General features: G+C 41.9%; 1 protein-coding gene across 2 annotated transcripts in view; it reads left to right on the forward strand.

Annotated features, from left to right (window-relative positions):
• The window catches only part of LOC132871637 (integrin beta-1-like), a 156,287-nt gene that overhangs the window by 70,424 nt on the left and 63,331 nt on the right, over positions 1–22,532 (forward strand). For both annotated transcript variants that reach the window (XM_060905966.1, XM_060905965.1), the window contains exons 7-10: positions 6,423–6,578; positions 6,656–6,751; positions 6,855–6,944; positions 18,826–18,966. In XM_060905966.1, coding sequence (XP_060761949.1) covers positions 6,423–6,578; positions 6,656–6,751; positions 6,855–6,944; positions 18,826–18,966 — 483 coding nt within the window. The remainder of the gene's footprint in view (positions 1–6,422; positions 6,579–6,655; positions 6,752–6,854; positions 6,945–18,825; positions 18,967–22,532) is intronic.

A 22,532-nucleotide genomic window follows, 5' to 3' on the forward strand; every position in this document is an offset into this window, starting at 1 on the left:
CTTGGATGAAAGAGCAACTCTAGTGGCCTTTTTCCTGCTGTCTTGCCCCCGTGTTCATGGTGTATTCATGGAATTAATGCTCATTTTAAGCTGACTCATGGATAACAGCTATTTGCAAAATAAGCTAATAATGTTGAAGGAATAGCAGTGAATGACACTGAGGCCAGTGTAAACTGCAAAGCTTTACTTGCACAACATAATGGCTTAATTTCTGGAAGACTTTGTTTGGTGCTCAACTTCATTTGATGCGTGGTTCTGCACAGGCCCGTTTCAAGCTATTTGGGGGCCCTAGGCAAAGGGGGATCTGGGGCCCATAATTATCCCCCCCCTCAACAAAAGGCCTTATGGCCGCCTACCCACTGAAGACTTAATAAATAAACATCACACATATTGTAATCATTCTTACAATTTTTACTTAATAAATGAACTCTTTACATTATTATAAATAATTATCAAACCCAATTAAACACAAGAATAGACAAAATATACACACACATATATATATATATATATATAAATCTCATCTCATCTCATTATCTCTAGCCGCTTTATCCTTCTACAGGGTCGCAGGCAAGCTGGAGCCTATCCCAGCTGACTACGGGCGAAAGGCGGGGTACACCCTGGACAAGTCGCCAGGTCATCACAGGGCTGACACGTAGACACAGACAACCATTCACACTCACATTCACACCTACGGTCAATTTAGAGTCACCAGTTAACCTAACCTGCATGTCTTTGGACTGTGGGGGAAACCGGAGCACCCGGAGGAAACCCACGCGGACACGGGGAGAACATGCAAACTCCACACAGAAAGGCCCTCGCCGGCCCCGGGGCTCGAACCCAGGACCTTCTTGCTGTGAGGCGACAGCGCTAACCACTACACCACCGTGCCGCCCTATATATAAATCAAATATGAAAATAAGACAAAGTAATATAAAATGTGCAAGTAACAACACTAAATATTTACAGTATATACACAAGTAGAAATAACTTCAAATGGTGATTAAATGATTACAAACATGAATAAGAATCTTAATAAGAACCAGCACACACAGAAAAGTGCAAAAGGTATAGAAAAACACATAAAAATTTAAGAATACACAACTAGAATCATGGGCAAAATGTCTAAAACTGCTGCTTGCGGGCTTTGGCTTCAGCAAAGGCAGCCACAATACCCTCCATGTCCAAGGACCTGCGGACATCACATTCAATTGACATCAGTGCCACTTTTTTACATAAATAGGCTATTTATGTAAAAAAGAGCTTTCTTGTGAGCCATCCCCTGTCCTACTCCATTCATGCTCACGACACACTAGCTACTTCTGATGAAAGCCATGCAGCTCGCTGAAACTAACTCTGACTATGACATTTTGATAAACACAATAAGTTAATCTGGGAGAAGTTGACAGTCTTTCACCTATTTGTGTGGCACATATTAGAATTTTTAGCCAGTCCTTGCAAGTTTGTAAGCCTGTTGTGCATGACAATGTTTACATGACTGTTATAAACACTGTCTACACAAGATAACTACCATTAACATAAGCTAGCTACCAAATTTGCTTGTCGACCCGCTTGGTATTAATGAGTGTGTACATTCTCACTTACCAGTGTCTTGTTTTTTTTCTGTTTTCCTCTTCCCTTTTCTTCTTTCTCTTCTGGCTCCCTGAGGGGTAATTTCGCTTCATATTTGATTTTGGGTTTTTTTGCCGCGGAGCTCTACAACCACTTGACTGGACGGAGATGGGCATTGAGGGGTTGACAACAGACTGTCATTACACTTTTCGGCCAAAGCATGTAGGGAGGCGCTGTTGTGCATTAGGGGGCCCCCCCTTGGAACTAGGGTATTTCAACAAGTGTCATTAGGCGCTGCGCTGCCGCGCTCAAAAAGTTGTCATTGCTATTGAATACATAACCAGTCGTTTGGCAGCGGGGGCCCTTCGAGGGCTGGGGCCCTAGGCAATTGCCAAGTCTGCCTACCTTGTTGCAACGGGTCTGGTTCTGCACACATGCTGGAAAGCAAAGTAAATATAAATAAACCTATTAAACTATGCTAAACAAAATGTGGATTTAAAAAACAGCCTTAGGGGGTTGTAAAGGTGCTGCATGTCAGCAGTTTAGTATGAGGTTATGTAGGAAAAAAACATCAGTTGCCTTTCCAGTTTTTCACTGCTGCTGTAGAAACAGGATTTAAAAATCCCCAGTGATCTCTCCAGTTTCTCATTTATAGCCTAACTGTAAACCTCTCACCTCTATCTGGCTTCTCAAACTATAGTTAGTAGACTTTTTTTTTCCAGATTTCTCCCACTTAATCTCTTTCAATTGATGAGATTGTTTGTGTAAGACTGCTTTAAAAAAAAAAAGTGTATGCCCCCAGAATGGGCTAGGCTGACATCACAGTGCAGCCCTTGTCTAAAACCAAACACAAACTGTTTTATTGTATTTCTTCTTAATTACTATTAAAATTGTTTTATTTTGTTTTCTGGAGTTGCTCTTTTAAGTGCATTTTACATGTGATACATCACATATACTGCCTGGCCAAAAAAAAAATTGCACACCCTAATATTTCGCTGGACTGCCTTGAGCCTTGATTATAGCACACATTCGCCATGGCATTGTTTATGCAGTGTCACAACATTTATTTCCATCCAGAGTTGCATTCATTTTTCGCCAATATCTTGTATTGATGATGGAAGAGTTTCTACTCCTTAAAGTCTTCTCCAGCACATCCCAGAGACTTTCATTGGGATTAAGGTGAGGACTTTGTGGTCGCTAATTCATGTGTGAAAATGATTCCTTATGCTTGCTGAATCACTCTTTCACAATTTGATCCCTAATTTTATGCTCGTGTCATCATGGAAGAAAAATATCCATTGATGGGACAGCTTGGTCATTCAGAACATTTCAGGTCGTCAGCTGACTTTATTTTATTGCCACATAACTTTGCTGAGCACCTGACCAATTGAAGCGATCCCAGATCATAATGCTGCCTGCAGACGCTTGTACAGTGGCCACTATGCATGATGGATGCATCACTTCATGTGCTTCCCTGCTTACCCTGATGTGCCCATCGCTCTGCTAGAAGTTAAATCTGGACTCATCAGACCACATGACCTTTTCCATTGGTCCGGAGTCCAGTCTTTACACTCTACCAAATGGAGCACTTGCATGTGATGTCACAGCCGATCCAGATTGTGACAGACGCCATTTTGTCGGTCAAACGCCATATTTCCGCCTACTACTTCTACTTCTGGTTCTACTTCTGCTCCTACCTTTTCTTCTGGAAAACCCTACTATATACAATTCTACTACAATGGCTGCGGCTACAAGCTCTCCCTACCTGTGCACGTTTTTTATGTTTTTGTGTGTATTTTTGCGTGTTGTTCGTCTGTATCAGACTTCAATATCCACTACAACCGTATGGACTTACTGGACATTGGTTTCCAGCAGAAAATGACGGTTTGTAGCGATTTCCATCGCATGCACAACATTCCGGACGAGATAGCGAGACCAGCGGGGTCTCCGTGGATTGTTATCGGAAGCAAAGCGAAGGAGGCAGCGCCGGGAGCGGAAGCAAAAGCGAGGCTGCAGAGCCGGGCTGTTGACTAAGCTCAGAAAACAGCCACTCAAATCTCCACTGCTAAGCCTCTATCTCTCCAACGCCAGATCCATGGTAAACAAGACGGACGATTTGGAATTACAGCTGGAATTACCCTATTCTATTCTATAATCGGCTGGTCAGTGCATCTAGTATCAGTACTAGTAAAACTTAAGTGACTTACCCGTCCAATGAGGATTATTTTCTTGTTTACAAGATACCACATCTGAGTCGCTGACAAATCCTGAATTTCTGTAAAGATAACTGTCCAGAGATTTATAAGCACGCAGTGCTTCACCACTGAACAGCGAGGGAAAGTTGATGAGGTAATTATACACGTCCGGGTATTCCACCCCTGGCAGTTCAACATCCACTGACACGGTTGTGAAAACTCCGTCCGGTAAGCCATAAGGGTCACTAATCTGTAGATCGTTTATTTTAGACATATATCTAGTTATCTGTTCATTAGAAAAATGAGCCGTGTAGTCCGTCGGTTGAAATTGATCCATTCTGTACACGAGTGCAGCAGTATTCAGCTGTTTATTTTACCGACAAGATGGCGGCTGTTGACTTTCCGGTCACGTGGCTGCAAGATCTCTATTGAAGCCTTTTCTTCCAGTTAGCCTCACTAATAAGTGGTTTTCATATGGCTACACAGTTATTTAGTCCCAATCCTGTGAGTTCTCGTCGCATTATACGTGTGGAAATGTCCGTACTTCCACTATTTAACAGAGCCATGAGTTCTACAGTCAATTTTTTTTTTTACAGTTGACTTCAAGTGTTTAAGTGAACTCCAGTCACATTTTTTTCTTACCACATTTCTTCCACAAAGTTGACAGTTCAGCACTGTCCTTCTACAATGTGTTGGACAGTTCTTTACCCAATTCCAGTAATTTTAGCAAACTCCTTAGTTGTTGTCTTTGCTTGATGCAGGCCAATAACTTGACCCTTCTGAAACAGTAGCATCTTTTCCATGACCATGGGATACATCTTCTGACGTAGTTTATAATGAAATGAGAAGCTACTCACTGTATCTGTTAGGTTTAAAAGAATTGTTATCAGCTGAAACATATTAATCACTGCAGTAATTATCCAATCAAAGGCTCTTAAGGATTTGCTTATTTAAATCCAAATGATAGCTTTTTTTTTTTTTTTTGCCTGGGCAGTGTATACATGTGTAAAATGTATAATGCTTTGTTTTTCATGTGTGAACTTAATAACATTAATAATAATTATGTACTAATTGTGTAGTTACAATGGATGTTTTACCTTTAACAGCAATTATGCACACCATGCCATTCCATGTCAAGTCCATGTACTACGTTTCTATGGATTGTGCAGTGCATATGGCCAAGAATGTCCTTGACTTTTTTAAGCATCTAGGTCACCTGATAGGAGAATATAATTTTCCCCCCAATTTCTTCCCAATTTGGACACTTGCCAATTACCTCCCACCTCTCCTCTATCATACTATACTTACACACTGGGTAGGTTGAAGGCTAACACATACTTCCTTACTTTTTCCAAGATACGTGAGGTCAGTCAACCTCACTAACTGCAGAGTCATTGGACAGATTAACACACTCTTAGGAGAGTGTATGCCCCTCCCAGCCCCAGATGGCTGTGGCATCATCAGGATTCAAACACATGATCACCCAGTGATGGGGCAGACTCTCCAATACATAGTTTTCACTGATGTCACGGCATTCCGGGGAAAGCCCTCCAGCCGCCATCTTGTGGGTCAAACAAAATGGACCATCGCCATTACTGGCTATGTTATCTCGGACGAATTTATGAAGTTATATAGTCAGTTTTCTAAAATGATCAGTGTCGGCAAAATCAAGCAAACAGAAGTATATAGATACATTAGACGACATCTCACGACAACGGTATGCAGCCAAACTGGCCTTGATTGGGGGAATTGACCCCTACGAAGTGGACAAAGATGCATTTTCAAGTGACTATGCAGGGCTGCCAAAGCCTGAAACTGCCAAAGCCCGCTCCAAAGCCTGAAACTGACTTCATCAAACTTTAAAGGCTGTCTGATATATACAACTTTATATATTCTAGCATTAAATAGATTGTTGAATGTTATGCAACCGTAATAAGTTGATTAAACACAAATCAAATCATACAGAATAGACCTAAAATGTTTTTCAAAAATGACCCTTGCGTGAGTGAAGTGACAAGTGTCAAATAGAAACGTGACAAACGAGCGATATTAAGTGTACATTACAATGTAAACATACACTCAGCGGTTCCAGTTAGGCATTCTCCAGAGATTGTTTACACGATGTTTTGGTTTCCAAAAACAAAGTTAAACACAATTGATTGTTTATTTAAACAACTTACCGCTTATAAAATGATCGGAGCAGACTTTGCTGTGTTTGGAAGGCTGATAATCCTTGCGGTTGATTCTCGCAAGCCATAGATTTCTCCTTTGTATGCTGAGTTTCTTTGTTTGCTCGCCTTCGTGCTCCTGTACAGTGGGAATTCCATAAAAGCTCCGCTTGACGTTATCATCTGACCTATTACGACAGCCGTGAATACAACAGGTGTGCACCATTGCTAGCTTTAAATAGCCTGCTTGGGTTCTTTTGAAGACTTTGTACTCGCGCGTTACAATGTGTGCTCAGTGACCCGTACGGTAAGCTTGACCCACAAGATGGCCATCACTAGGGAATCCCCGACTCTGTGACGTCATGTGCAAACTATGTATTGCACTGCTCTGGAGCCCCACAACAATGTATTTTAACTGCATTACATTAAATATTTTAATTGTAAGCATTAAAATGAATGAGAACATCTTTTTGTTTGTATATTTTAGGAACAGATTGGTTGGAGGAATGTCACTCGACTACTAGTGTTTTCTACTGACGCTGGCTTTCACTTCGCGGGAGACGGTAAACTGGGTGGAATTGTGCTTCCCAATGATGGGAAGTGCCACCTAAAGGATAATAGATACACAATGAGCCATTATTATGTAAGTTTGCTGTATTCCATGTCCTAGAAATATACAAACACACACAGGTACAGTAATACTGGAGACCTTTGTTGTAGGACTACCCTTCAATCGCACACCTAGTACAGAAACTGAGTGACAACAATATTCAGACCATCTTCGCTGTGACTGAGGACTTCCAGCCTGTCTATAAGGTAATATTTTTTAATAACATGCAATAATGTAATAAATGAACTGTGTGGAAAAAATAACAGCAAAATGGACAAAGAGATTTTGAGACTTGTTTAATTTTTTTAGGAGCTTAAAAATCTCATTCCAAAGTCAGCTGTGGGAACATTGTCTAAGGACTCCAGTAATGTGATCAAACTTATCATCGACGCCTACAATGTGAGTAAAACAGTCTTGAATGACTTTATACTTGAAGAGTATACTGTACCATGCATTCTTTGTATTCTGTTGGTATGATTGCTGTTCATCTCTGATGGACATTATGTAGCTGAAAGTATGTGGAGACCTGACCATCACACCTATACAGTTGTGTTCAAAATAATAGCAGTGTGTTTAAAAACTTGAGTAAAGCTCAAAATCCTTATAATAGTTTTTATTTCCATGCATTGGGAACAATCACATTATATTCTACATCAAAACATGAAGAAAAATGTATCAATATTTTAATTACTTTACAGAAAATGAAGAAAAATGAACATTGGGCTGTTCAAAAAAATAGCAGTGTCTGCATTTTTCATTACAAACTCCAAATATTTACTGTATAAACTGAAAAAATCTTAAGGATTTAGTATTCCTGTGAATCGCTAAACTAATATTTAGTTGTATAACCACGGTTTCTGAGAACTTCTGGCACCTGTGAACAGGTATTCCAGCCCAGGATGATTTGACAACATTCCACAATTCCTCTGCATTTCTTGGTTTTGCCTCAGAAACAGCATTTTTGATGTCACCCCACAAGTTTTCTATCGGATTAAGGTCTGGGGATTGGGCTGGCCACTCCATAACTTTCATTTTGTTGGTCTTGAACCCTGATGCTGCTCGCTTACTGGTGTGTTTGGGGTCGTTGTCTTGTTGAAACACCCATTTCAAGGGCATTTCCTCTTCAGCATAAGGCAACATGACCTCTTCAAGTATTTTGATATATGCAAACTGATCCATGATCCCTGGTATGCGATAAATGGGCCCAACACCACAGTAAGAGAAACATTCCCATATCATGATGCTTGCACCACCATGCTTCACTGTCTTCAGAGTGTACTGTGGCTTGAATTCAGTGTTTGGGGGTCGTCTGAAAAACTGTCTGTGGCTCTTGGACCCAAAAAGAACAATTTTACTTTCATCAGTCCACAAAATGTTTTTCCATTTCTCTTTAGGCCAGTCGATGTGTTCTTTGGCAAACTGTATCCTCTTCAGCACGTCTTTTTTTTTAACAGTGGAACTTTGCGGGGGCTTCTTGCCGATAGATTAGCTTCACACAGGCATCTTCTAATTGTCACAGTACTCACAGGTAACTTCAGACCGTCTTTGATCACCCTGGAGCTGATCATTGGCTGAGTCTTTGCCATTCTGGCTATTCTTCGAGCCATTCGAATGGTAGTCTTCTGTTTTCTTCCACGTCTCTCTGGCTTTGCTGTCCATTTTAAAGCACTGGAGATCATTTTAGCTGAGCAGCCCATCATTTTCTGCACTTCTTTACAGTATACGTTTTACCTCTCCAATCAACGTTTTAATCAAAGCACACTGTTCTTCTGAACAATGTCTGGAACAACCCATGTTTCTCAGGTTTTCAGAGAGAAATGCATGTACAACATGTACTGGCTTCATCCTTAAATTAGGGCCACCTGATTGACACCTGTTTTTTCACAGAATGAATGATCTCACTAATTAAACTCCACACTGCTATTATTTTGAACACGTCCCTTTCACTTAATTATTCGATTACACAGACTCAGGAGCATGCATATCATGAATGTTGGGTCTGTTGGTTTTCTATGACTCTACTACACCTACTGGTAAATTATTTGCCATGTAGTAATATAATTTCCACCAAAAACAGTGATTGATCTGGTTAGTCGTGTTGGACTGCTATTATTTTGAACACAAGTGTATGTGAGACTTCCCCAAACTGTTGCTACAAACTTGGAAGCACACAGTTGAATATAATGTCCTTGTATGCTGTGGCATTAAAATTTACCTTCACTGGAACTAATGGGCCTAGCCAAAACCTGTTCCAGCATGGCAATACCCCTGTGCGTAAAGCTACAGTAGGTCCTTATAGGCATGGCTTGCCAAAGTTGGAGTGGAAGAACTCCAGAGAGAGTGGAAGCCCTGACCTCAACTGCACTGGGGTGGGTTTCCTGAAAGCCTCTTAACACCAAGAGTGTCTTTAATTACATCCTAAGATCCATCGTCAAGCTAACGTGGTTTGCCCAATTAATCTTTTAGTTTGCTCTGAATTTACGAGGGACCTGGACCACTCGTTCAAAACAAAGAGCGACTTGCTTACAGCCAAATGCACAGAATGCACATGCGTCACCGAGGGACTTTCACAGTCAACAGTGGAAACTGATGTTGAACCTGCTGACGGTGTTCAATTATTTTTCTTGTACATTACAAGTGCATCAAGTTAATTATTAAATAAATATATGAAAAACCTTATGAATATATTTCAAGATGCTCTGGAATCACGTATGGATATCGGAATGCCACATTGATATTGCCACATTTTAATCAAATTTAACTCCTATATTAGGCTAGTGATTATCTCATTTAGGGTCATAAATGACACAAATTTCTGCACCTCTAATATTTTGTGTGTGTGTGTGAGCGCGCACATGAGAGAGAGGTTTTGAGATATATATATATATATATATATATATATATATATATATATATATATATATACACACACACATATAAATGTGTGTGTGTGTGTGTGTATATATATATATATATATATATATATATATATATATATATATACACATACCGTATGTGTGTGTATATACACACACACACACACACACACACACAATGTGTATATATGTATATGTGTGTGTAAAAAAAAAAAAGGTCTAATCCTTAGGTACACACAGATTAAAACCTCTCTCTCTCTCTCTCTCTCTCTCTCTCTCTCTGCATGCACGCACACATGAGGGAGAACATTGCTAACTTGGCATTGGGGATAAGAGTTGAAATAATCCTGACTGCATGTTTGGGTAAAAGTGAAATGAACGGACATGGGGAACACATTTACTTAATGATTTAGTTTATTATTTGCTCAATCTTTCATGTGAACATTTATTCATTTAATAAAAAAACAAAACAAAACACGCTTGGAATAAAAAAAAAATGCCCAAAAATGTAAAATAGTTTCACTTATTAATTACTGCATTATATATGTAATGCTTAATGACAATACAATAGTTTAACATATTTTAAACACTTTATATTTTATTGTTTTGTGGTAAAAAACGAACGCCATGTGACCTCGACTGGATTTAGCAGCTACTAATGCCTATATAGGGGCGGCACGGTGGTGTAGTGGTTAGCGCTGTTGCCTCACAGCAAGAAGGTCTGGGTTCGAGCCTCGCGGCCGATGAGGGCCTTTCTGTGTGGAGTTTGCATGTTCTCCCCATGTCTGCGTGGGTTTCCTCCGGGTGCTCCGGTTTCCCCTACAGTCCAAAGACATGCAGGTTAGGCTAACTGGTGACTCTAAATTGACCGCGAGTGTGAATGGTTGTCTGTGTCAGCCCTGTGATGACCTGGCGACTTGTCCAGGGTGTACCCCGCCTTTGGCCCATAGTCAGCTGGGATAGGCTCCAGCTTGCCTGCGACCCTGTAGAACAGGATAAAGCGGCTAGAGATAATGAGATAATGCCTATATTGGGGACGTGCATTGCAAAGAAGCTCTTCGTAATGTTGCTCTTCAGACTCCTTCTGACACGCGAGTTTGGGAAAAACAAGTACAGAGACAATGTCTGTTGCTGAAAAGAGTCTCTCAACCCTCTTTTTAGCCCGAAAGGACAACGTTATTGGGAAACCTGGGACAATCTTTTTTATTTATTTATTCTTGTTTCTGTTTCCGGTTGAGAGTATGCTGTGCACATTCTGGCTGCTGCTTCTCACCGGAGCCTTTTATTTTATTTTCCCTTTTGTTTGTCTTTTTTGTGTTTGTGTACTTTGTTTATTTTTTGTTTGAGTGGTTTGGTGGTGTAGCTCTGGACCCAGTTTTGGACGTCGGTTCCCTCCAGGCTGTGGTTTGCTGTGGGTGATGCCTGTGCTCCTTGCTATGGACTGCAGTGAGCTCATTGCTCAATTTAACATCGGGGTTGTCCAGCGCTCTGTGCAGCAGTGCTTTTGTGTTTGGCACAGTTTTCCAAGCGATGTTGCTCGGTGGCATTGCGGCTGCTGTGCAGGCAGTTTGAGACATACCAGTGCTCTGTGTGGCGGTGCTTCTGGGCTCGCTTTGTGGATCTATGGCGCGGTGTTCCAGGCAGTGTTGCCCGGCGGCTGTGCAGGCGGTGTGGGATTTGTTTTCCTGCACCTTTTGGTGGGACTGTGGCTGCTACACCATTGGAATGACGTCCTGACCTTTATCTGGTAGACTTTTTTTTTTCCTTTCCCCTCAGCCATGCCCACCGTGGCTGACATCTTTGTCACGCTCTCTCTGCACCAACGTACCTTTGGTGTGTGTTCTTTTTGTGTATCTTTAGCATACAGTTGACATATGCAACAGTAAAATACAGTAGGGAAGAACTTATGGACATTTGCAAAGTTCATCATGAGCTTAAACATCGTCTGTTGGACTTTGACTTTCTCCTACGTCTGGACCCAGCCAACTCCAGCAGGTAAAACAGTAGCAGCCTCGCGGGAGCGGCACCGCCGGCAACCAGAGTGCCTGAGGCAGAGAGGCAAGAGAGGGGGGGCTACATGCTAGGCTAAAGGCTAGGGCTACACGGCCACCACTACCTAGCCTGCTGCTAGCAAATGTACGCTCACTAGAAAACGAGATGGATGAGCTGAGAACCAGGACTACCACCCAGAGTGAAATAAGGGAATGTTGTACTCTTATTTTCATGGAAACCTGGCTTTCGGACTGCGTGCCAAACTCGGTTCTCCTGCTCCACACACACTCCATCTACCGCGGAGACCGCACATTGGTCTCGGGGAAGATGAGAGGAGGTGGCGTCTGTGTGTACATCAACAACAGATGGTGCGGGAATGTGCAGGTAGTTGAAAAGCATTGCTCTGCGGACATTGAACTGTTAATGGTAAAGACCAAACCTTTTTATTTACCTAGGGAGTTCAGTGCTGTGTTTCTGCTGGCTGTTTATTCCGCCTCAGGCGGATCACGTGACTGCGCTGGGGACATTGCATGATGTCATCAGCACGCAGGAGAGACAGTGCATCCAGATGGTGTGTTCATTGTGGCCAGTGATTTTAACCACTCCATCACAGTGTGGTATGGAAACTGCACTGTTCAGGACAGGAAGGCTCTCCAGCGGGTCATAAAGACTGCCCAGTCCATCTCTGGAACAGCCTTCCCATCACTACAGGGCATTTATAACACCAGGGTCATCAGGAGGGCCCATAACATTATTAAGGACAACACACACCCACAATACAGTCTCTTTACACTCCTGCCATCAGGGAGATGGTACCGGAGTGTCAGATCAAGGACTACAAGACTCACAAACAATTTCTATCCACAGGCTATCAGGCTCCTGAACAATACAACACACTAACTACTGCACTCCCCATTCTCCAGCATCCCCACTGGAGCTAGAGTGGTGCTTGAAAGTTTGTGAACCCTTTAGAATTTTCTATATTTCTGCATAAATATGAGCTAAAACATCATCAGATATTCACATAAGTCCTAAAAGTAGATAAAGAGAACCCAGTTAAACAAATGAGACAAAAATATTTTACTTGGTCATTTATTTATTGAGAAAAATTATCCAATATTACATATCTATGAGTGGCAAAAGTATGTGAACCTTTGCTTTTAGTATCTGGTGTGACCCCCTTGTGCAGCAATAACTGCAACTAAAAGTTTCCGGTAACTGTTGATCAGTCCTGCACACTGGCTTGGAGGAATTTTAGCCCATTCCTCCGTACAGAACAGCTTCAACTTTGGGATGTTGGTGGGTTTCCTCACATGAACTGCTCGCTTCAGGTCCTTCCACAACATTTCGATTGGATTAAGGTCAGGACTTTGACTTGGCCATTCCAAAACATCAACTTTATTCTTCTTTAACCATTCTTTGGTAGAACGACTTGTGTGCTTAGGGTCGTTGTCTTGCTGCATGACCCACCTTCTCTTGAGATTCAGTTCATGGACAGATGTTCTGACATTTTCCTTTAGAATCCATTGGTATAATTCAGAATTCATTGTTCCATCAATGATGGCAAGCCGTCCTGGCCCAGATGCAGTAAAACAGGCCCAAACCATGATACTACCACCACCATGTTTCCCAGATGGGATAAGGTTCTTATGCTGGAATGCAGTGTTTTCCTTTCTCCAAACATAACACTTCTCATTTAAACCAAAAACTTCTATTTTGGTCTCATCCATCCACAAAACATTTTTCCAGTAGCCTCCTGGCTTGTCCACGTGATCTTTAGCAAACTGTAGAGGAGCGGCAATGTTCTTTTTGGACAGCAGTGACTTTCTCCTTGCAACCCTCCCATGCACACCATTGTTGTTCAGTGTTCTCCTGATGGTGGACTCATGAACATTAGCCAATGTGAGTGAGGCCTTCAGTTGCTTAGAAGTTACCCTGGGGTCCTTTGTGACCTCGCAGACTATTACACACGTTACTCTTGGAGTGATCTTTGTTGGTCGACCACTCCTGGGGAGGGTAACAATGGTCTTGAATTTCCTCCATTTGTACACAATCTGTTTAACTGTGGATGGGTGGAGTCCAAACTCTTTAGCGGTGGTTTTGTAACCTTTTCCAGCCTGATGAGCATCAACAATGCTTTTTCTGAGGTTCTCAGAAATCTCCTTTGTTCATGCCATGATACACTTTCACAAACGTGTTGTGAAGATCAGACTTTGATAGATCCCTATTCTTTGAATAAAACAGGGTGCCAACTCACACCTGATTGTCATCCCATTGATTGAAAACACCTGACTCTAACCTTCAAATTAACTGCTAATCCTAGAGGTTCACATACTTTTGCCACTCACAGATATGTAATATTGGATCATTTTCCTCAATAAATAAATGACAAAGTATAATATTTTTGTCTTGTTTGTTTAACTGGGTTCTCTTTATCTACTTTTAGGACTTTTGTGAAAATCTGATGATGTTTTAGGTCATCTCATCTCATTATCTCAAGCCACTTTATCCTGTTCTACAGGGTCGCAGGCAAGCTGGAGCCTATCCCAGCTGACTACGGGCGAAAGGCGGGGTACACCCTGGACAAGTCGCCAGGTCATCACAGGGCTGACACATAGACACAGACAACCATTCACACTCACACCTATGGTCAATTTAGAGTCACCAGTTAACCTAACCTGCATGTCTTTGGACTGTGGGGGAAACCGGAGCACCCGGAGGAAACCCACGTGGACATGGGGAGAACATGGAAACTCCACACAGAAAGGCCCTCGCCGGCCCCAGGGCTCGAACCCAGGACCTTCTTGCTGTGAGGCGACAGCGCTAACCACTACACCACCGTGCCGCCCTGTTTTAGGTCATGTTTATGCAAAAATATAGAAAATTCTAAAGGGTTCACAAACTTTCAAGCACCACTGTACCTGTTTGCATAAAGCACAGAGTCACTTTACAAATTAACTCAGGTTTTTCTGGCACTTTTTTACCTATTTAGTTTTACTACATTTACTACTTTTATTACTTCAGTTTTAGTTCTTATTTAGGGGGTTTTAAGTTTTTATTTAGTTTTACTACATTTACTACTTTCGTTACTTTTATTCCCTTTTTGGACACCTTTTTGTCATGTGTTTGTTGAGTGTATGTGTTATTGTTGTGTGTAAGGAGAGCAGCAAAGTAAGAATTTCACTGCATTGTCTGAACCTTCGTGTTTTTACGATGCATATGACAAACTTCTTGAAATCTTTCCTTATAATTGGAAAGTGACCTTGGGTATGAGAAATGTGCTATATAAATTTAACTTATTATTATTATTATTATTATTATTATTAATTAAACCTACCCCTGAACAGTTGTGGGATGAACTGGAATGCTATCTGCATCCAAGGATTTCTTGGACAACATCAGTGCTTGACCTCACTAATGCCTTTGTGGCTGAAAGGGGCAGTTTCACACATCCATACACCAAAATGTAGTGGAAAACCTCAGAAGAGTGGACGTTCAGAGATAACAGCAAAGTGGGGACTAAAACTGGAACAAGATGTTCAATAAATCATTTACAATGTAATACATGGTCAGGTCAGGGCTTTACATTAGCACCCGCCCACCCGCCAAATGCGGGTAAAATTCGGCTTTGGCGGGTAATGACTTCAGTCTCACTAGCCACTTTGGCGGGTGGTTTATTCTGTGGTATGACAATATATTTTAATTGTAGTTTTCTCTGAAGGCATCTGATATAATAAACGCATTGCAATGTAATATTACGCGCCTACAACTCCCATGAGCACCTGCATAAACATTCTGACAACATGTTAGAATTGTTTAGAACGTCTCAGATAAAATCAATGATACGGTAACCTGCGGTTAATGAACGAAGCAACAAAGTTGCTGACGACTGACAAGCGCACTATGTGGCGGCATATAGCTGGAGTTTCAAACCCTGCTGCTCAGGAAAAAAGGGGCAGAGATGAGCAGGGCCGGAGCAGCATTTTAAAATCACCGAGGTCTGTGATGCGAAAAGTGCGCTGAAACATTTGACATATTTAAATGAGAGGGGTGAATTACACGCCACACAAGAGATCTATTCCTGAAATTACTTTTAATGGTGTTTGAACTGAATATCATCAGTTTTGAAAAAAAATCATGTGTGTGGCAAGAGTAAGAATAATTTAAGCTTGTTTAATGGTTTTATCTGGCCCAAGCAATGAGGACAAAAGATATCCTAACCATGTAGCCTATGGAGCTAAAGGGCCTTTTCCACTACCCTTTTTCAGCTCACTTCAGCTCACTTCAGCCCAACACGGCTCGCGTTTCGACTACCTCAGAGCAGCACGACTGAGCTCACTTCAGCCTTACTCAGCACTCAAAACTCGCACGGTTTTGGAGTGGGGCTAAAGTGAGCCCAACCAAGCTGAGTGGGGCTAGGGGCGTGAGGAGACACTCCCCTGTGCACTGATTGGTGAGGAGGAGTGTCCTCACATGCCCACACACGCCCCGCGAGCACGCTGGGATCTGTAAACACCGTAAACCTGGAAGAAGAAGAATTACGAAGCCTTATGCGCCTCGCCTCATCTATACGCTCTTGCCAGTATCTGTTGGCGTTGTCGGTGACAACAAGCCACAGCACCAAGACCAGCAACACTAACGACTCCATGTCCTCCAGGTTTATTGTTTACTATCCGGGTCGTGAGACTACCGCTTAAAAGGTCACTGATGTCACTGTTTGCGCCGCCTAACGACATCACGTGACGTCCACCCACTTTCGCTAACTCCACCCAATGTGTCCACCCACTTCCAGCCAGCACGGTTCAGCGCGGTTGTAGTCGAAATGCAACCCCAACAGCCCCACTCAGCTCGACTCAGCCCAACTCAGCACCGCACGGCTCAGCCCAACTCAGCCGCGTTGGTAGTGGAAAAGCCCCATAAGATACAGTAACAACCTGGCATCTGTTACACCTACACACAAAAAAAACATTCTGGGAAAAAAATCAGTATACACCACCACGTTTTAGGCAAAGTTATCCAAGGCAAACATAAGTTGAAACTTTCCACTCTATTGCTTTGGCTTATCGAATTATTTATTTTTAAAATCACAAACAAGGCAGGCTACAACTGCGCTGCTGCACATGTTGTACAGAGTAAACCTGAAAAGTAAACCCGATCTGCTCAGAGTGTCATTTGAACTCCTCTTTAGCATCTTTCAAGATATTGAATATAGGGTTTTGATGGCGCATCCTATATGGAAAGCCACTAGAGGCAAAACATGGCCACATTCACATTACACCACAGGTTCCTGAATGTGGTCCTGGAATGCACCATTTTCCCCTGGTTCAGCTATAATCAGCTAATTAACTAATTATACAACAGTTCAGTAATATACAGACTCACTAATTTGATTGGCTGAGCAGCGTTCCATTAGTGCCTATGTTTAGTATAACCAAACTGGGACGTTACCCCTTTTCGACCCACAGAGAACGGATTCTGTTCTTGTTCAAAGAATCCTGAATGGAATTGGTTCAAGAACATGCTCCCTGTTGGTCAAAAAGGCGTACCTACTCATTCGTAAGGTTTTTTTTTTTTGTAGGCTGTAGCCACGATGTCATCATGTTGTCAGAATCAGTGTAACACATCTCTCATAACCCGGGACAGAACAGTACCGTCGTGTGTGTGTGTGTGTGTGTGTGTGTGTGTGTGTGTGTATTATTTACCAGCTGGGGGGGGTCCGTATCGTGAAATACCGTGACCTAGGTCTTGAAAATACTGACCAAGGCCTCTGGGCTGAGGTCACGGTATTTCACGATACGGACCGACCTTAAGCTGGGAAATAATATATTTATTTTTTCATCTCATCTCATTATCTCTAGCCGCTTTATCCTGTTCTACAGGGTCGCAGGCAAGCTGGAGCCTATCCCAGCTAACTACGAAGTTCGAAAATGTAAATTTGACAGCTTCATGAAAGTGCGCTGATGGTTACCATGGAAACCCCGTGTTTCCTGCAGTGCGTTCCTCCCCCGAGTCGCGCGTGTGCTCATTCGCTTTTGTGTTCTTGGTCTCAGAGCCGCGCGCACCAAACAGAGGCAGAATCAACGTTTAACATCATTAACAATGCACTTTTTATGGAGACGTTTTAATGTTATTCTTTATTTTTTTATCCAGTTGAATATTTAGCGTACAAATGTATTTTCAGCTCTTAAAAATGACCGAGGTCCGGACCACGGGGGCCTCAGAGCTGGCTGCGGCCATGGAGATGAACAAGACACTAATAGGAAGATAAGACAGTTCAATGGCAAATGGAAGTTCGGGTGAGATTGGCTAGTTCATAGCAAAACCAAAAATACCATGTACTGCGAAGACTGTAGAGAGTCTGGCAAAGACAGGCACCAGTAATTTTAAACTCGAAACTATAAAGGACCACGAAAAGTCAAATGCACACATCGGTACTATAACATCAAAACAGGCGAAGATGGCTGGTCACTACAGGACAGCATTGCTTTCAGTCCCTGGCTGTCATGAAGTCAGCTGAGCTGGAGAGGATGGAGCTGCTGTTTAGAAATGTTCACGCGATTGGAAAGAAGTTGATCTCGCCCCAGCTATCAGCTTATGGCCTGCTGGAAGCCTCAGGTCACGAAGACCATTTTTCATGGACCATTCAGACTCATCTGATGATGAATGTCATGAGGACATTTAATGTCTCTCTCTACACATGTTCACTCACACACACACACACACACACACACACACAATTAATAGATAATACATAATATAAATAGTAATACTTGATAATACACATAATACTTGCATATCAAAACATCAAATGTTTTTCAGTGATAAATGTTTTGAATTGGACTTTTAATATTAGAATCAGTTCAGTTGTACTAAATGTTATTTTTCATATTATATGATATTTCATATTGTAAGGGGCTTGAATTTGAGTTCAATAAACAGAATACTCTGTTTATATTTTAGTCTGAATTGGCTGCATGTTTTCATATAGGGAGCTACCTTAACAGCGCTGAATACTTGAGTGCTACTGCAGAGATACATTATACGCTGCCATTCATAATTAAATCTAGATCTTCTGAACTTTAACGTATCATGGTGAATAAAAAAACTTCGATTTCCTGGCAACAAAATTGTGGCTAGTGAAAACGCTGAATGGTTAGTGACTCGGGAAAACCACTAGCCACAGTGGCCGGTGAGCAAAAAAGTTAATGTAAAGCCCTGGGTCAGGTGTCCAAAAATTTTTGGCCATAAAGTGTAACTCTTGCTATAATATCCCAAAGTGAGTGATTATATTTTTACAAGCAAATTGAGTAAGTTTCTTTTAATATTACCTTCCTTTGTTTTCTTGTCGATGTATCTGTATTTAAATCTCATGAGCTTCCTTTCAGTAATCATTTTCCAAATTTCTGCCTTAGTCTCTGTCATCTGAGGTGATCCTGGAGAATAGCAAGCTGCCTGAGGGAGTGTCCATCTCATACGTGTCCCACTGCAAGAATGGAGTGAGTGAAACAGGTGACAATGGAAGAAAGTGCTCAAACATCTCCATCGGTGATGAGGTAAGAACAAGTATAATTTACAAGAGGTGAACATAGCAAAAGTCAGTGAGAGAAGCAAGCACATGTTTAACCCTCTGGGGCCTGAGGGTATTTTCTGGCACTCGAATGATTTTGGCATGCTCTGATGTTATCACTTTCAACAAATCTAAGCCGTATTTTCAAATTCATATGACTTTTTTTTGTATTCAGCACAAGTTCAGCTACAATAATATCTATGTAGTATGTATGTCATGATTGTACTTTAAAAAAAAAAAACAGATAAATGAAGATGTTGTAAAAAGCAGTTTAAGAACTGTGTGAAGAAGCATTACCTTACCCATTGTGACAAACTGTTTTGGTCACTTGAGGTGATTCTGTTAAGTCTTAAGAATGTATCAAGCACAAAAATTACAACTGCTTGTTTTTAACAAGCAAATTGAGTAAAGTAAGTTTCTTTTAATGTTATCTTTCTTTGTTTTCTTGTCGATGTATCTGTATGGTTTGAATCTCATGAGCTTCCTTTCAATATAATTTCCAAATCTCTGCCTTAGTCTCAGTGGCGGAACAACTGCACACAAGGCCCCGGGGCAAAACACCAGTCAGGGCCCCCCCCACATGGCGAAATTGCAGACAAACAAATTAGAAGGCTTGCGGCATATAGGCCTACTCAGGCTATATCTAACAAAAAGCAGTTTTTAAGAATGTAGCCTTTGGACCTAGCCATGGCGAAATTGCAAACAAACAGAAGGCCTGCGGCATATAATCAGGCTATATTAGAACAGAACTTGCTCGTTTTTTAAAATTATTTTTAAAAAAATGTTATAGGCCTACATAGCCTGTATTTTCCATTCATTTTTTATTATGTTCCAAATAGACACTAAACAACAACAACAAAACATTCCAGCAATCATGAATGATACACCCTCATTGTGTAAGCACGTCTTCAACTACAAAGCCGACACGGAAACCTGCGTTCGTCATTAAAATGGCATTCGACACGCCTTGCGCTCCGCAAAGTCGTCGACTATTTGAGGGATGTTAAGCACTCTTGCTCGCTCATTCTCAATTGATAAAATGGCCAATCCACAGAGTCTCTCTTGACCCACTGTGCTCCTGAGATAATTTTTTATCAATTTTAATTTGGAGAAAGAGCGCTCTGCTGTCACAACTGAGACAGGGAGAGTGAGAAAAAGCAAGAAGGCCGTGCACATCTCACTAAATATAGAAGCTACTGCTGGATGATCTACTACCAGCAACCTGGCCAGGCTAAGCACAGATGTGTGTCTCGCTATCTGCTCCTTGAAACAAGCCCTAAATGACACTAGTTGACCAGGAAAGCTGGAGTCAATATCCTGACTATAGTGATCACACAGTCGATGGGCCACTTCGTATAACTCCTCGTCCTTGGCATGCTGGAGCGTATTTGGATGAATAGCCTCAAACAAATGAGCAGTCCGATTTAAACTGACAAACCTTTGTGACAGTTGCTGAATGATTACATCAAGGCATGCATAGAACACATTCAGGCCCTGTCCACACGGCAACGGATTCAGGTGAATACGATACAATTGTTTATCGTTTCGGCCTGGCGTCCACACGGCACCGGCATTTTGGGTGCCCCAAAACGCAATCTTTTGAGAACGGGTTCCAGAGTGGAAAGATCTGGCAACGTTGCCGTTGCGAAGTCGTCTGGATGAGTAGAACGGATTTGTTTACGATGACGTCACAACCACATGACTGTCAGTGCTTCACGCCGGGTAGAAGTGTAACGAACTCGATGCGAGTTGTCAACAAATCCTATAACTTTGTTCATGAAATGCACTTACAAAATATTTTCACTGTGAATATTTATTGTGTAATGGTGCAAAGTGAGAGAGAGAGAATAGCCCTTAGGGCAGAGTCAATCCCGCCAGCAAAAATAGGGAAAAAAAGGAGCGATCTCACCTCTTCAGATGCTGGTTTAAGTCCTACAATACATTCCTCAAAAAGGGCGTAGAACAACAAATTAATCCATCAACGTGTAGCATTCAATTTATTCCGGACCATTAAAGACGCCGCCTTCCGCGTAGAATCATACGTCATCCTCGCCGCCATATTGGATGGGTCAAAGCGGAGAATAAAGATGCCTCATTCATGTGCTGCGTTTAACTGTACCAACAGGTTTACCGTCCAAACGAGATCACATGGGATTACCTTTCACAGGTGAGACTGGAAAAATACTTTTCATTGTATTTGGTCATTATAATGTAATTTTACGAACAGATTTTTCTGACTTTGTGGCTAATATGAAATCGTAATAGTAGTTTATGTATAATAGCATAATAGTTTATGCGCATACGTCCTTACTTCTTCTATTGTTCTGGTGTCTCCGAAGGGACCGTCTTACAGCGCCCCTAGAGGTGTGGCATGTGTATCGCATCGTTTTCAGCAAGCGTTGCGTTGCCATATGGACCTGATATTTTACTGATCGTTGCCCATGTGGACGCGATATTTTTTTAAATAGCATCTCGTTGCCATTGTCGTGTGGATGTAGCCTCACCTGACAATAATGTTCTGCATCAGAAAGCTGACGGTCTTCGCTAAGGTGATCAAAGTGGCGCTTCACTTTTTTTCAACCTGGTGGCTATAAATTGCATTTGACTGCCCCATTTCACAGCCAATGCCAGGAAGCCTTTGAAGAAGAAGAAGAAACCTTTATTCGTCACATGCACACTTCAAGCACAGTGAAATTCATGCCTCATCAAACTGCTCCCTGTACTCCTGTAGAGTTCGTACAGCATTCTGCAATAATGCAGACACTTTGAGGAGATCACTGGTCTTCTCCTGCAGTAACTTTGAGATGGCATTAGTGCACTCCAAAATCTTTGTCTGAAGGCTGATTAAAAATATGAACTGAAATTTAGTAATGGCCTTTTTAAGTGCATCTACCTCATCTTGTTCATTCGTTTTCTCACTTGTAAGTGAGAGCTTGTCGAGAGCTTTAAATGACATCTCCATATCTGTACTTTAACGCAACAAGCACATCGTAGCGGGAGGACCAGCGGGTTGGACAGAGGCGTTTCAAGATTATGTCCCTGCTCTCTGGGCTCAATAAGTCGCCAAGTAATGCCCATCTCTTAACACCAGGGCTTTGAACCGGTTCAAGGAACGAAAACCGGGAACTTTTTCTATTTCACATGGAACAGAAACGAAACCAGAAACTTTATTATTTTTTATGTTCCGGAACAGAAACGCTTATTAAAAATAATGGTAACCGGTTAATACCGGTTTTTATTTAGTTCCTCAAAGTTTCCGTAGTCATTCTTCTCCTGCGCAAATTTCTATGACCCGCTGCGGTTCACTTCCTGTGTGACGTTCGCTGACTGAATGGAGAGAGCGGGAAGGTGGACTACTATCACGTCTCCATTACTGAGTGTCTGAGCAAAGGAGAGCCTGAACTTTGCAACCTCCCTATTGGCTGTTTGTAAAAATGTATCAGTTGTTGCCCTTCCCACGGGAATCATCGCGGGCTCGAGAGACGAGACCTGACGAGTTAGTTCGTTGGTAGCAGAACAAAATGTCTGGACACAAATCGGGTTTTCAGAAAA

Source organism: Neoarius graeffei, chromosome 23 (genome assembly GCF_027579695.1).
Source record: "Neoarius graeffei isolate fNeoGra1 chromosome 23, fNeoGra1.pri, whole genome shotgun sequence".
Taxonomy (NCBI): Eukaryota; Metazoa; Chordata; class Actinopteri; order Siluriformes; family Ariidae; genus Neoarius; species Neoarius graeffei.